This window comes from Phoca vitulina, unplaced genomic scaffold, assembly GCF_004348235.1.
Source record: "Phoca vitulina isolate PV1807 unplaced genomic scaffold, GSC_HSeal_1.0 scaffold52, whole genome shotgun sequence".
Lineage (NCBI taxonomy): Eukaryota > Metazoa > Chordata > Mammalia > Carnivora > Phocidae > Phoca > Phoca vitulina.
In genome coordinates, this window is record NW_022589755.1 from 3,114,389 (window position 1) to 3,130,776 (window position 16,388).

The following is a 16,388-nucleotide window of genomic DNA, read 5'->3' on the forward strand; positions in this document are numbered from 1 at the left end:
TACCCTCAGGCTGCAAGTAAACCAAGCCTAAGAGAGGTGAGTGCCAGTTCTAATTTTTGTTTTACTTATGATATTTTTTCTTTCCTTTATTTGAGTATAGTTGACACACAATATTATATTAGTTTCAGATGTACGACACAGTGATCCACAAGTTATGCACCATGCTGTGCTCGCCACAGTATTGTTGATATATTCCAGTCCTTGTACCTATTGAAGTAAACAGCAGCGCTTGGTTGAGTCTCTACCACAGAACTTTGCAAGCTTAATGGGGTGGCCTGAGGCTTTTAGAAGGGTTTTTGAGGTCCTCCAGCTGAAGTCTCTAAGTATGAGAAAACAGATTTGGAGCACACATTGTGATTCCAGATGTAATTTCTTTCTTATATTATTCTAAAGCATCCACTGAGGTGTAATCATCCTGTAAAATCCGCCCATTTTAAGGGAACAATTTTTTAAACAGAGTTGTGCAACCATCCCCCAAACCAAAGTCAGAACCTCTGCCTCACCCCAAAGAGCACCTTCATGCTCACGTGCACTCTCCTTGGGTTGCCACGGTCACCACGGACAGGGCACTCTGCCTGTGAGCCGAGCTTGGTCTTCCGTCTGTGATTTGGGATGGCATCCTAGATTCCCAAAGATAGGCGTGGTGTCACAGGTCATGTAGACTGAAGGACCGCCGTGCGCTCATGCAATTTACGGGTATTTCCCCCCAATGCTTGTGGTGACAGAGCATCAGGGATGAGCTGCTGCTAATTATGCGTGCTGCACCTAACAATTTTGTAGTTTTAGGGTGCAGCCTATCGCTAGCTCCTTGCCCAAGGGGCCTTGCTTTTACAAAGCCTGGTCTTCCTCCTGTGTCGCTGACCCCTATTTAAAACAAATGCCTGCACCCCCAACACGGAGCCCATGGGGATTCGGCTCCTTTGCCAACCCACTTGCTGTCCTTTCTCCAAGGCTGCCTCTCAAGGGCTGCTTTTATCTGACTCTGCACATTTCCAGCTGCTGACCCCCTTCTTTTCTGAAGCCACTCCTTCTGGGGGGGGCGGAGCAAACCTCTTGCACAGTGGCTACACCAAGGGTGTGTCTACTGCCATGATCAAAGGGCATATCACCCAGGGAAGGAGCCTCTGTGTTTGCACGGCTCCATGCAAGGCTTGTTTTCCACAAGTTCCCAGAAGATGCGGCTGGTCTGAGGGCCACACTTGGGGAACCACGGCCCTAGGCCTCCGATGCACCACGAGAAGCACAGATAATAGAATTTACCCGATCACGCTTTGCAAGGATTAAATGGGATCTATGGAAGAGCCTATAATAGTCCACAGCAGATAGAAAATACTCAGATGTTAATTATCATAATAGCTCTTTAAAAAGACAGGGATTACAGAAACATGTGAAGGAAATTATCCAGTTAGAGGGGTTACATTTATAATGTGAACATTTAATGATTTCATATTTTGCCCTTTGCTTAATTCTGTCACTTCTTTTTGCATTAGAATATAATTTTATTTTAATTTAAATTCAATTAGCCAACATATAGTATATCATTAGTTTTTGATGTAGTGTTCAATGATTCATTAGTTGCAGATAACACCCAGTGCTCATCACATCACGTGCCCTCCTTAATGCCCATCACCCAGTTACCCCATCCCCCACCCCCCACTTCTGTAACCCTCCGTTTGTTTCCTGGAGTCAAGAGTCTCTCATGGTTTGTCTCCCTCTCTGATTCTGTCACTTCTGAGTAAAAAAGCTATGCTAATTTCCTCTTAATTTTTGAAAATGTGTTTGCATTTGTATGTGCATTTGTGTATACGTACATATAAATCTCTAGTTGTTTATATACGTTAATATTAACCATTATAATTTTTTTTAAGTTTTTATTTATTTATTTGACAGAGAGAGCAAGAGAGAGAGCGAGCATAAGCAGAGGGAGCAGCAGAGGGAGAGGGAGAAGCAGGCTCTCCCCTGAGCAGGGAGCCCAAATCGGGACTTGATCCTAAGACCCTGGGATCGTGACTTGAGCCAAAGGCAGACACTTAACTGACTGAGCCACCCAGGCGCCCCCTAAGGTCCCAATTTAAAATCAAATTTGGGTGATCAGTTTTTACCTATACGGCTGCTACATTATCTTGATTATTTCCAAGAATGGAGATAGTCTTTATTTTTCCTTTTACGAGCTTTATTGACTTGCCTCTCACAATTAAGATTATAATCAATCTCCGATTAGTTGTGTGTGCTGTGATGCAGCGATCCGCGTTTATTTTTTGTGTGGATATCCAACTGATGCAGCACCATTTACGGGAGACTGCTCTTTCCCACAGCTCTGTGCTGTACGATGCTGACCGTGCAAGTCTCTAGTGAGCTGGCCCCATTCTGTCTCGTGGGTCCTTTGTGTACCTTACACCAGTTTCCTATCATTTGCTCTAGTTTATAGTAAGTCTTTACCAGGGTCAGTACTAGGGTGAAGGAAGTGTGCGCCACCATGTCTCCTCCCAGTCTAAACCCTCATGTTTATCTTGGAGTGACTTCCAACTCTTGTTTCTCTGCAAGTGGCTTTATTTTACATCTTTGCATTTCCACATAAACTTGAAACTTAACAAGTAGATAAATCTATAGAAACAGAAGGCAGATTAGTGGTAGCCAGAGCCCGGGTAAGGGGGAAATGGGCAGTGACTGCTTCATGAGTCTGGGTATCTATGTGGGTGATGAAAATGTTCTGGCACAAGATGATGGTTGTTTTCAATGCCACTGAATCGTACACTTTAAACTGGTTAAACATTTTATGCATATTTTTACCGTAATAAGAATGAAATATTTTTTTGAAACGGAAGATATTTAAAGTTCTCTCAATCTACAATAATACATGATCTACAAAGTACAGATAACCCTGTCAAGCTTTCCCCCATGGCTATTTTACAAAGTGCAAAAGTGCAAAAAAGACTGGATAACTGGAAGCTGGGGGAAGCAGAAGGGGACTTGCTGGTTAGAAAAGCCAGGTGGTTCAGTACTGTCTTAGAAGTTTGGTGTTTGGTAGCATGCAAGATAACTTGCCCGTTCTTGGTATTCCTCATTTCTAGTCCTTTACAAAGTGTATTTTCAAGGTGAGTATAATCACTGGCACCCCAACTTTGTCCCATCCCATATCACTACAGGTGAAGAGGAGCAAGATAGAAACGCAATGGAGGAATCTTCTATCCTGAAGACCTTTTCACCAGGAAATGGTGATGAGTTTCACTACAACGTCACCCAGAGAAGCCAAAGGTTCATATCTTTCTTGAATCCCAAAATACCCACACAGCTAAAGTCACACACGGTGGTGCTGCATGGTCCCGCGGGCGTGGGGAAGACCACTCTGGCCAAGAAGTGCATGCTGGACTGGACGCAGGACAACCTCGCACAGACCTGCCCGCACGCCTTCTATCTCAGCTGCAAGGTGCTCAGCCGCAAGGGGACGTGCTCCTTCGCAGAGCTGCTGGCCGAGAGCGCCCCAGACCTGCAGGATGCCCTTCCGCAGGTCCTCGCCCAGGCGCAGAAACTCCTGTTCGTCATTGATGCTTTTGAGGAGCTGCGCGTGCCCTTGGGAGTGGGGGCGCTAGTGCACGACCTGTGTGGCGACTGGAGGTCGCAGAGACCTGCACCTGTCCTCCTGGGGAGCTTGCTGACGAGAAAGCTCTTACCCACGGCCACCCTACTGGTCACCACGCGGCCCGAGGCCCTGAGGGAGCTGCAGTTCCTGGTGGAGCGGCCACTCTTGGTGGAGATGGAAGGGCTCTCAGAACGCGACAGGAGGGCGTATTTCCTGCGACACTTTGGAGGGGAGGCTCAGGCGCTGCGCGCTTTCCACCTGATGAAGAGCAATGCGGCGCTGTTCCGCATGGGCGCGGCGCCCGCCGTGTGCTGGATGGTGTGCACCTGCCTGAGGCTGCAGATGGACGAGGGCGAGGACCCCCTCCCCACCTGCCAGACCACCACGTCGCTGCTGCTGTGCTTTCTCTGCAGTCTGTTCGCGCCCGTGCGGGGCAGCTGCCCGGGTCCACACCTCGGGGCTGCGCTGCGCGCCCTGTGCCTGCTGGCCGCCGAGGGCACGTGGGCGCAGACCTCGGTGTTTGATGGACACGACCTGCGCAGGCTGGGCATGGACGAGTCTGACCTGCGCCCTTTCCTGGACAGGAGCATCCTCCAGAAGGGCAGAGACTGTGAGGGCTGCTACTGCTTCATCCACCTGAGCGTCCAGCAGTTCCTGGCCGCTGCGCTCTACGTTCTGGGCAGCGAGGACCACCAAGACGCGGGGAGCCCCAGCTGGAACATTGGGGGTGTGCAGAGGCTGCTGTCCAAGGAAGAAGGACTCAAGAACCCCCACCTGGCCCCCGTGGGGCGCTTCCTATTCGGCCTCGCCAATGAAAAGAGGGCCAGGGAGCTGGGGACCACGTTTGGCTGCCGGGTGTCCACGGAGGTCAAGCAGGAGCTACTGGAATGCAGAATAAGGTCCGCCGAGAACAGACCCTTCTCCTCGGTGACCGACACGAAGGAGATTTTGTACTGTCTCTACGAATCCCAAGAGGAGCAGCTTGTGAAGGAGGCCATGGCCCAGGTCACGGAAGTGTCCCTGCATTTGCAAGATACCTCGGACATGGTACACACAGCATTCTGCCTCAAGCACTGTGAAAACTTGCAGAAAATGTGGCTGCGGGTAGAAAAGGGGATGTTCCTGGAGAACGATGCTGCATGGGAATCAGAGGCTCAGGCTGACCGGTAAGGACCTGCCCTGTTCACTCTGTTAGTGCCCCCTCTTCAGCCTCATCCCCGCTGCATTAGGAACAGGGCAGAGTGTCCTCCCTGTGGCTTAGGGTCAGAATTTTCTTCTTGCCAGAATTTCTTCTGCCAGCTTGCCATTCAAGGTGGGGAGCACAATGCTCAGATTAGGGATGGAACTTTACTTTGTTCAGTGTTATATCTTACATGTGGGGCACAAGTCCAGGGCATCCCTAGACATTCTGGACACCGCACATAATTTCCTTTACAATTCTTTATCCTTTTCTTAAACTAGAGCCACCATACTGTACCCATACCACCATCCCTAGGACTTCGATCTGAAACTTTGTACCTACTGACCACTCTGACCCATTTTATCCACACCCTGCCTCTGGCAACCACCCATCTGTTCTAGGAATTCATGTTTTTTTTTGTTTGTTTGGTGTTTTGTTTTTTTTTTTTTAGAGTCCACATAGAAATAAGATCATACAGTATTTGTCTTTCTGCCTGACTTTATTTCACGTAGCCTAATGCTCCCCAGATCCATCCATGTTGTCACAAATGGCAAAATTTCCTTTTTTGTGGCTGAATAATATTCTGTCAGATACACATACCATATTTTCTTTACCCATTCATCTATCAGTGGACACTTAGGTTGCTTCCATGTTTGGGTGTTGTAAATAATGGTGCAGCGAATGTGGGCGTATAGATACTTTATCAAGAGTGTGATTTCAAAAAAAAAAGAGTGTGATTTCATTTTCTCCAAATACCCAGAAATGGGATTGCTGGATCATACTGTAATTCTATTTTTTTGAGGAAACTCCATACTGTTTTCCCTAGTAACTGTGCCAATTTACAATCCCACCAACAGGGCACGAGGATTCCTGTTTCCCCACATCCCCCCAACACTTACTCCCTGTCTTTTTGATGACAACCATTCTAACTGGTGTGAGGTGATAGCTCATCATGGTTTTGATTTGTATTTCCCTGATGATGAGTGATGTGGAGCATCTTTTCTTGGTCATCTGGATGTCTTCTTTGGAAAACCATCTATTCAGTTCCTCTGTCCATTTTTTTAATTAAAAAAATTTTATTACGTTCAATTAGTCAACTTCTAATACATCATTAGTTTTTGATGTAGTGTTCAACGATTCATTAGTTGCGTATAACACCCCGTGCCCATTTTTAAATCAGTTTTTTTAAATGAACTGTATGAATTCTTTATATGTTTTGGATATTAACCCCTTGTCAGATATATGATTTGCAAATATTTCCTCCCATTCTGCAGGCTGCCTTTTCATTTTGTTGGTGGTTCCCTTTGGGGGACTGTCTACCAATTCTTGTTACTTCTCCCATACATGCTTTTCAATAGGTGCTCTGGTCCATCCCTTCCTTCTAGGTCACAGCACGACCACGTCTTGCTCCATCTCTGGATCGATCTCTGCTCAGTGTTCAGTTCAAACGAGAATCTGTGCTTCTTGGATGTGAGCCAAAGCTTCCTAAGTCACTCCTCAGTGAGGATCCTTTGTGAGCAAATCACCCGTGTCACCTGTCATCTCCAGAAAGTGGTGTAAGTAGACACCGATCCTGTAACGATGATCCCCAGGCGTTTTTAATGTGGCAGCACTATTTGAATGCCTGACCAGGCTCTGACCAACCAGGTGCTCAGAATACAAAGAATTGAAATGGTGGCTAGTGGGAGAATCGTATGTTGCATTGAGTTATTGTCATGAAATTCAGCCAAGTGTTTGGATGTTTCCATACATCTGCTATGGGCATATTTGAAACTCAGCCTGTGGGAAATATAGGTACATGCATATCAGAAGGGCACCTGGTGGGAACTGGGAAATATTCCAGAAAGCACAGTTTTAAATACATGAATAAGAACGTGTCGGCGAGGCAATGGTGAATTTATAACCAGTGTGTAGAACAGGATTGAGAGAGGAGTCTGAGTAAGGTAGGTTAGGGCAGAAGCAAATCATGATGGAGCCGCCTGGGCAGGTGACTGTTAGGGTTTAAAAGGTTCAACCAACACATGTCCAAGTGATGAACTTCATAAGTTCTGTTCAAAATTACAGATGGATACATTACTGAAACTCCCCCCACTTCCCCAGAACAACATGCCTTAGAAAGTTTAATTAAGCCCCCGAAAATGTGCTATTTACTTGGGATAAAATACCTATGCCAAACATCAGTTGACTTGCTTATCTCAGAATGCCATGGGACTTGTGTGTTCAAAGCAATGAAATCTGACATGGGTTGGTGTCAGCAAAGATAGCAATTTCTTCTGTATGGCCTTGAAAGTTTACATTGCTCTGTAATGCTCAAGTCCTTACATGAGAAATGAGAATTAGAAGGCACCTGTAATTTGTTCTGCTAAGAGTTTAGGACAATGTAAGCAGGGGTTCTGAAAGGCTGGCATCCCCCTTAATCTGGTTCTCCCTGTGCTGAAAATTTCATTTTGAAGCCTCTTTTGGATAAGCTGCAGGGAACATTCATTATCTGACAATGAAGGGTCAAGGGTTATAAGACCAACTGTGGGTTTAGGAAGAAGTGTGGGTTTAGGGAGAAGAGAGTATCCATTCCCCACCCAACAGGGGGATGGATTGCCAGGTTTGGAGGTACAACCTAAAAACAGGCAAAGAGCCTCTAGAACTCAAGTGAAAATGAACATCTGAAATAGGAGGGTAGTGGGCAATAATGGTGGGTGCGGAGTCTATCCCAAATTAGGATGCATTAAGCATGCTTCAAAAAGAGGTCCTGAGAAAGTGCTTTCCCACTTATTCCTACTTTGCCCACAGGATCACTTATGAGCTAGATTCATTATGTATAACACGAGCTTGATTGACTCTTACTCTAAAGAAGGTGGCACAGTCCAGGTGCCGGAAAAAAGTCTTACTATTTTTTTAATGCTGAATTATTTCTTGAAGCCCACAGTTGGATTAGAGAAAATCTATGTTCTTTTCCACCTAGGATTTATTTTAATCCTATTTGAAATTCCACATTCATGTTAGCAGAGAGGGAAATTAAAAAACCAAACAAACAAAACCCCCAACTCTTCATGGTCCACACCTTCAAAGAGTCTAATTTATTTGCTAACTCATAAACGATAACGTAGTGTAACCTAAGTGGAAACTGATCTGTGGGAATGCAAATGGCCGTGTGGGGTGATAGTAAGAAATAGCTTATTCTTGCTAGGAGAAGTCAGGCATCGAGGAGGAGGAGGATGGGAGCTGAATGCTGAAGGAGATACAGGGTAGGACACAAAACTCAAGGAGAGGATAGATAGCTCCTCTGAAGAACAGCATGAACCAGGTCACAAGGGTGACCAAGCCCTCCAGCATCCGACCCATCTTCCTCCCACCACCACAGACTACCTCCTTTGCAGTCCCTGCTTCTCTTCATTCCAGCTGCCCTTCACATCAGTGGTTTTCTTGACCATCTTCCCATTGTCCACCTTGTCTGGAGACCACTCCTCTCCCTGCGTTCACAGCACTCAAGACGGAATCCCTTTTCATTTTTTCCTAGGATTAAAAATGTTTCCCCTGCTGATGCTTACCGGGACTTGTGTCTAGCTCTTGTTGGTAAGAAGACTCTGACACACCTGGTCCTGGAAGGTGGCGTCCACAGTGACAAGCTGCTGCTTCTGCTGTGTGAGACTCTGAGGCACCCGAGATGCAATCTGCGGTATCTGAGGTAGATCTCACAGTCCTTGCTCTTCTCCATTGGGGGATGCCGCATTCCCCTGTCCCCCTGCACTTCTGGCCGAACTGGAAGGAAGGCAGAGCCACATGTCAGGACACCATGCCAAACAGTGGACATAGTCTCAAACAGAGGCAGAAAGCCCGTGCACATTCTCTTTCTCCAGCCAGCTTGTCTCGTGCATTGAAGAGTGAGCCCTGAGGGCAAAGGAACACCCAGAATTCTGCATCCCCCTCTAGCTTGGGGACTTGGTATTTTAGACCCCGTGTTGTCTACCCGTTGTGGTTCAGAGCATCCATCATGACCACTCAGTAACATTGCAGAAGAATCCAGTGTCCTGGGTCCTGGTATGTCTGGTCTGAGCCATTCCTCAGTGAGCCCTCCTAGTGAGGGCTCCGATTGTCATTACTTGTCTCTAGGGGACCCTTTTTCCTTCCCTCTATTTAGTTGAGTCACAGCCTGCCTTACTGGCTAACAGCACAGATTGTTTTTTGGATTTGGAAATGAGCTCAAATCCTTGCTCTAACATTTATGACCACTAGGATTTTGAGCTGCTTCCTCATCCATAAAGCGGGGTTTTAAGAATTGATGTGACGTGCTTTGCATAGGGGCCAGGCGCAAAGGGTAGCTCTTACCATATTGATGATTTCTGAGCTGTGTCTCATTTACTTAGAAAAACATCTGTTACTCTGAAGTTTTGGTAATGGATGTTTTAAGTGGATACACTGAAGCTCCAAAATGACAAATAGCTGACTCAGAATCTCCCATTTATGCTCACACGATTTGAGACCCTTCACATTCCACCCTGTATTCCAATTACTTAAGTAAACGTAGGACATCCTTATTATATAGGCTAATCTGAGGGAAGAAATGTACTCATTTTAAGAACTCCCAATTTCACCTATGACATACATTCTACTGGGCACAGAATATGGATGGATTATATTCTCTAATTGTTGGACGTGAAGGTATTGTCTCCCTGCAAAGCATAGATGGGGAAAGATATTACAAAGGTTAAGTAATTTGCAAAGATTTTGAACATAGTAAGAGTATGATGCAAACAACAGACGTGTACTGGAGTCCTGTAGTCTGATCTTTGTGTGCAAGTGTAGCTGGGTTTTAAAGCCCAGTATAAGGGATTAATGGATTTCCTCAATGACCTCCAAAACAGCTGTACTATATTCATATGCTCATCAACAGAAGGAGTTCCCAGTTTTTATTCTTGCAACACTTAAACTCAACAAATTTTGGACCTGGCTGCCTAGGTGTCAAATGGTATCTCCTTGTTTTAATTTGCATATTCCCTAATAATTCATGAGGCTGACGCTTCTGAGTATCAGGCATCAATTTTTTCACTATAGAATTGCATATTTAAATCTAAGTGGGATTAGGACAGACTCAGGCAGGGAAAGTGATTGTATAAAATGTAGGGTTTGAGAAATAACAGCCACATTAGTGAAACTTCATGCATACTTATATTACAGATTTTTTTCTCTCAGATGATGTTGGATGTTGATCAAATGGCAGTGGGGATATTGAAGAAGCAAAGGAGATCAATTCAGGCCAGGGTTGAGCACCTACTGGAGTAGGATGAAATAGAATTCAAGGGTATAATCTTCAGGGAAACATAATAAGCTGATGTGGTCTCTGTGTCCTCTCAGAAGAATGACTTTCCCCCCATTTATCCCATAGGCTGGGGTCTTGTTCTGACACCACTCAGCAGTGGGCTGATTTCTCCTCGGCCCTTGAAGTCAACCAGTCCCTGAAATGCCTGGATCTCACAGCCAATGAGCTCCCGGACGAGTGCACCAAGTTGCTGTGCATGACTCTGAGACACCCAAAGTGCTTCCTGCAGAGGCTGTTGTAAGTACCGCCTTTCTTCCCATGGAGCATCTCCGTTTTAGGTCTGGGGCCACACGGGGAGGAGCAACGGTAGTACTGGATGTAGAGGGCAACCCATATGGGACCTCCGACTGATGTAGACACCCAGTTCCCAGTTTTGGTCCCAGGTGGATGACTCATGCATTTTGCTGGCCCTTTTCTCATTCATGGTCCTTCAGGCTTTGGTCATGAGCACAATATATAGAGGGTGTAGAATTAACAAGAAGGGCTGTCAGCTGAGGAGGCTGGGCTTTGGAAATGTTCTAACCATCTTGCCAATTGTGTGGTGCTTTTTGCAGGTTGGAAAACTGTCACCTTGCAGAAGCCTGTTGCAAGGAGCTCTCCTCTGCTTTGATTGTCAACCAGAGGTTGACGCACCTGTGCTTGGCCAATAACAACCTTGGGGATGGTGGGGTAAAGCTTTTGTGTGAGGGTCTGAGTTACCCTGACTGTCAACTACAGAATCTGGTGTAAGTCTGTGTGTGCACACACCTGGATTCAGGTAGGACAGACAGAAGAGCACTTAATGATTCTACTTGAATGAAACTGGCAAGATCCTGGTACAAATTAGGGAAAGGACAGGCAGAAACAGATTTTAATATTTGCATGTCTTTCAGAGCAGGGATTACCTTCTCGCCTCTTCCTATGCTGGGAATATGGGATAACCAATTGGTTCTCAGGTCTGAGGTTTTGTGTATGTTTTTAAAGTACACACGATCTATTTCTTCCCATAATTGGGAATGGATTGAGTTCTGTGGTAGGGCTCAATACATTTTTTTTTTTCCTGCAAAGGGCCAAATAGTAAATATTTTAGACTTTGTGGGCTATATGGTCTCTTTTGCAATTATTCAACTGTGCTGTTGCTGAGTGAACATGTAAGGAAATCAGCGTGGTTGTGTTACAATAAAACTTTATTCACCAAAAACAGGTGGTGGGCTGGATTTGACCCATGGGCTGTCATTTGCCCTTGTTATATGGGAGCAAGCCCAGCATGGAGTACCTGTTCCCATTAGAAGCATATATAGTTAGGGTAACATTCAAGAGATTGTGTAGAGTATGAGGCTTATTTCTGCTCAGAAATTTTTTCTTGGCTTTGATTTCTCTGAGGCTCTTGTTCTACTGGGAACCTTCTGTCTGCCCCTTAGCTTTATGGCTTCCAGCTGGTCCTGGAAACTCTGTATTAATCTAGGATATCCCTTAATCCAGACATGCACCAGTCATTTAAGACTAAAAAGAGAAAACAAGTATTCAGCTTTTGGTGGTGGACAAGAAAATGAAAACATCTAATGAATATTGTTTAGGTAGACATATGAAGAACATAAAACTTCACAGGGCTGTCTACATAGTGACATCCTATCTTGAGAGTTAGCTTAGGCATCTAAACAGACAATAAAAAAATGTCCAGTCCTCATCAAGCACTCACTGTGTATGAGGGACTCTACCAAATTTTACAACCTCATGATATAGTTACTTTTATTTCAGATTTACTAACTGGAAAACCAATGCTTAGCCACTTAGCTTGCATGTGGTCACACCTGTGTGGTAGGTATGAAGCCCCCTCTATCAACTGAGTTGCCAGCAATCATTGCTTTAAATACATAGAGTCAACGTTGGATCAAGCCTCCACTTAGACAACATACAAAACTTAATCTTATACTTTTATACCATCCTCCTCCCCAAACTCCTCAGGTTCACTGATGACTTTAGGATCTCACACACTACGAAGCATGGTGTCTTTTGGTCTAGTCATCCTCCATCGCTCTTAGCAGTGGCACTTCAGGATCCACAGCCTCTGTTGCAATTGTGCCATGCTTGGGGCATAGGGCTGGGAGGGTCCACTGCAGACCCATCTGCCTAAAGTTACCATGTGACCATCCTCCTGTGTGGTCTGGCCTCCTAGCTGGAGGACTCCTAGAAGCCTAAGCTTGTAGGAGAGTCTGCAGAGTTTAAATGAGAAACCCAGTCACTAAGATATCAGGAATGTTGAGTTTTTGGTGTGCCACAATTCTGCTCAGACGATTAAATACAAGACATGAAATAAAACATAAAACACCTCTCTCTAAAGGGAAAGAAGTAGAACCTAACCATGCAGAGCATAATAGGGGCCTCAGATTCAGTCTTGGGTCTGTCTGACCCCAGAGCCTAAGTTCTTGACCTATAGGCTATGCTGCTGCTTTAGGAAAATCTGTGTCTTTGGAGATGTGCATCTGCTTCTCCATAATTTATAAAAGGTGGTGGACGAAGGCCAGTTTACCCTTCTGCCACCTAGGCAGGGTGGGAATGATGTAATCATCATCACTTCACTTGTATGTTTTCACATACAGGCCTACCTGAACGTATATATATCGCAGTAGAAGGTGTGTGCTCTTGGAAGTAACCACCTCACAGGGTGTAAGTCACAGACGAATGGGATTGTCTTTGCAGGTTATCCCATTGCAACATAACCAGACGCGGCTGCAGGTACATCTCAAAGCTCCTCCAAGAAGATTCGAGCTTAACGAACTTGGATCTGGGTCTCAATCCCATAGCTACTGGATCGTGGTTTCTCTGTGAGGCCTTGAAGAAGCCAAATTGTAACCTAAGATGTCTAGGGTAGGTGCTTTTGCTCATTTTTAAGGTGTTTTGGAGGTATTTTATCTGAGCTATTTTAGATATTTTAGAATGTAGACTGCAGTAGTGTCTCTCCTGCTCCGCTTTAGGAGGTAAATCCCTGCAGAAATTGTAAGCACCCAGTTACCTGTATTCAAAGTCATTCAGAGGGCCTGGAGGAGTGGGATACAGATGGGGACGGCCTCCAGAGGAGTGGGCTTCAGGGGCATACTGCTTCTGCTGGGATCCAGTGAGCAGGGCACAGTGGGCCTGTCCCAGCTCAGTGCCCAGGGGACCGTGGATGGATACTGCCCCCAGGAAACGCAGTGGCTTCACCAACAGGATGGTGGGCTGTGCGTCACTTCTCCCTCACAAGTCTCCATCAAATGCATCTCATTGATGCAACGTATTTTACAACTAAAACCCTAATGTAAACTGAATCTGTGTCATGTAAATGCTTCCCTAGTCTTGTAGAGATGAGAAAGAACACCAGAACACATGGCGATTTTTGTTTTATGTCTTGGTCGTCCCTGGAGAACTCTTAAAATTCTTAATGGTCAGGCTCCTCACAAAATTGATTAAATTTAGGAGAAGTAGAGCCGGGCATCAAAATCTTTAGAGATATTCCAGAAGATTCCAATATTCTCTAAGTTTGAGCTCCCTTGAATTAGAGGTTGGAAGATGCTGAACAAGCAAATCCACAGTGTCCACAGGTTGGGGTCTATCTTTTTCAGTTGGGGTTCAAGGACTCAGCATCATAGCAGACACATTGAATAGGGTCTCTGACTTCAAAATGTGGTTCAGATCCCATCTGATATTTATTAGCCATGACTTCTGACATTCCATTTTCCCCTCATGGTATGCATGACTTGTCTATAGGACGACTTCTTACAGTGGTGCACTTCATGCGTTTATGGAGTTACATTGTGGGCTTGTCAATCTCATGATAAAGTTTTATGCAGCAAGCACATGAATCAATATTTGTTACCAAATCTCAGGGTGTTCCCTATGACCGAGCCCCTTTCTCTCTAACTTCATCTCGGCTTTTTCTCCCCACCTTGGGGCACATCTTCAACCAGCTTCTTTTCAGTTCCCAGAACACACCCCATTCCTTCCCACCACAAGGTCTTTGTTCTTACTGTTTGGTTTCCTTTTTTCTGACTAGAGCACTCAGACCCTGCAGTTTGCAGGGCTATCTGCTAATATTTCACTTCTCACCTTGGCTATTATGGGGGACAACAAACTAGTTTTGATAGTTCCAGATCTCCTGACTATCCTATTGAAGTGCTCTGTTCTCTATTGATTGGGTAGGAAAATGGCACAATTAGTAGAACTATAATTTTTTGTTTAGTTTTTTTTTTTTTATTGAAGTGAAATTCACCTAAAATTAGCCATTTTAAAGTATACAACTCGATAGCTTTGGAATACTTACAGTCTGTTTGATCACCCCATATGGGGCCTCCAGACCCCTCTGCTTTCTGTCTCCATTCTATACCTATCCTGCTATCCATACTAATTCTGTATATTTCATATAAAGAGAGTCATACATATAATAAGTGGCTTTTTGTGTTGGGCTTCTTTCAGTGAGTATAGTATTTTCAAGATTTATCTATGCTGTAGCAAGCATAAATACCTCATTCCTTTATATGGTGGAACAATATCCCATTGTAGGGATATACTACAACTCGTTAATCCATTTATCGATTGTTTTATTTCTGAGGGAATGGGATGCATTTCCTGTGTCTTCAGTGCCTATTACAGTGCCTGGAGCAGCAGAAGGATGGTTAGAGATGCGGCATATACATGTGCAGATGGTGGAGTGCTCAAGGGCCCATGGCTGAGGGGGCATGGGTCAGCCCACTGGACTCTATATAAGCCAGCATGAGGCATATCTACCCTAAATGGTCCCGCCCTCTGTCCTCCACTGGCAAATGCATCTTTTAGTCTGGAAAAGCTCTGGGACAAGGAGATGAGGGATGGAGGTGATGCTAATATATTTCACATTACTGAGTATAATTAATTCACTGTAAGGTCTAGGAGGAAACTGTTTGTCTATTCACCAACTCGAAGGCTTCTGTTTTTTTCTTCCTGCCTTCATATCACACCTCACATTCACATCACTTTGAGGCACCTCCTTCCAGATACCAAGCAGATGACCATCTACACTCCCAGTGCTAGCGCTCTCATTTGGGCTGCCAACTCTCACATGGAGTGTTGTGCAGTCTCAGAGTTGGTCCTTGATTTCCAGGTTTGTTTCAGTCTGCAAGCTGGACCAGGACACGTCCATTTCAAAAGACTCAAAAGCTCCCCAGGCCACTGCAGATAAAATCTGAAGGTTTTTCCAGGAGTCTACAAGACTTCCTTCCCAGCTGGGCATTTCAGCTACGCTGGCTTACATCCCACACTTACCATAATGGCTCACTCTCCTTCTTTCACTTTTTCCTGTCACTTTCCCAATGAAGAATTCACCAACCACCATAAAGCTACCTAATCCTTCTCTGGCCAATTTACCCTAATCCTGTTCCAGTACCATCGTCCACAGTCTTCAATGTTCTGATGGAAGTCACTAAAATAAGCTCCATGAAGAAAACTATTATTTAAAAAAAAATTTTTTTTTACTACTAGTTCCGCAGCAAGCCAAGAGTGTGCCTGGTAACACAGTAGGTTCTAAGAAAGAACTGACTGGGTTTCTGTGCTCTTTCCCCACAGGCTCTGTGGCTGCTCCATCACTTCTTCCTGTTGTCAGGGTCTTGCATCTGTTCTCATCAGCACTCAGCGGCTGGAAACTCTGGACCTGGGCCAGAATATCTTGGGGCAGAGTGGAATAACGGTGCTCTTTGAGGCTTTAAAACAGAATAACAGTCCCTTAAAGACACTCAGGTTGGAGATAGATGAATCTAGCGTGGAAATCCAGAAGCTGTTGAAGGACGTGAAAGATCACAATCCAAATCTGACCATCGAATGCAGTGATGCCAGAGCAAGCCTGTCCCCACGTTGTGACTTCCTGTCTCAAACACCCTGAGACCGTCTTTAGTGATTATTTGTCTTGAAGGGGGTGATCTGATATCTCTAAGACACACCATGAACTAGAGGGTCACATGTGAATTACTGGATCAAAATATAGAATTTAGCACTGGCTTTTCCTCTCTGGTTTACGGGAAATTCTGCACAAGTCACATACCAACTTTATGTCAAAATGTCTGTTATTTCACAAGGACACAAGCATAATAAAAGGCAAAGAACTTGTTTGAAGCTGTACTTATTAATGTGCCCAAGACCTAATTTATAGTTATCTTTACACTAGGCATACTGGTCTAGGAAAAAATATCACTACTTCATCGATGGCTATGTTGGTTTCTTTCATTTTTTTTTTCTGCCCTAGCTCAGGTATTTCTTGGTCAAATTTAATAGATGCTTGATGAGTCTACATGATCAGTGTGGTCTGTGGCTTTCTTAATCAGTTTTAGGAT

The 16,388-nt window shown here is 44.9% G+C and overlaps 1 protein-coding gene across 1 annotated transcript; it reads left to right on the forward strand.

The window, feature by feature from the left end:
- Positions 1–3,029: 3,029 nt before the first annotated feature.
- On the forward strand, positions 3,030–15,940 carry NLRP7 (NLR family pyrin domain containing 7). The gene is made up of 8 exons (XM_032388906.1): positions 3,030–3,054; positions 3,147–4,746; positions 6,146–6,316; positions 8,275–8,442; positions 10,141–10,311; positions 10,629–10,799; positions 12,754–12,921; positions 15,628–15,940. The coding sequence occupies exons 1-8, from the start codon at positions 3,030–3,032 to the stop codon at positions 15,938–15,940; spliced, it is 2,787 nt and encodes a 928-aa protein (XP_032244797.1).
- The last annotated feature ends 448 nt before the right edge of the window (positions 15,941–16,388 follow it).

Coding starts and splice junctions, on each gene's coding strand:
- NLRP7 (XM_032388906.1), top strand. CDS start 3,030: ATGCAAGATAACTTGCCCGTTCTTG. Junction 6,317..8,274: donor TGTCATCTCCAGAAAGTGGT/GTAAGTAGACAC, acceptor ATTTTTTCCTAG/GATTAAAAATGTTTCCCCTG. Junction 10,800..12,753: donor TGTCAACTACAGAATCTGGT/GTAAGTCTGTGT, acceptor TTGTCTTTGCAG/GTTATCCCATTGCAACATAA.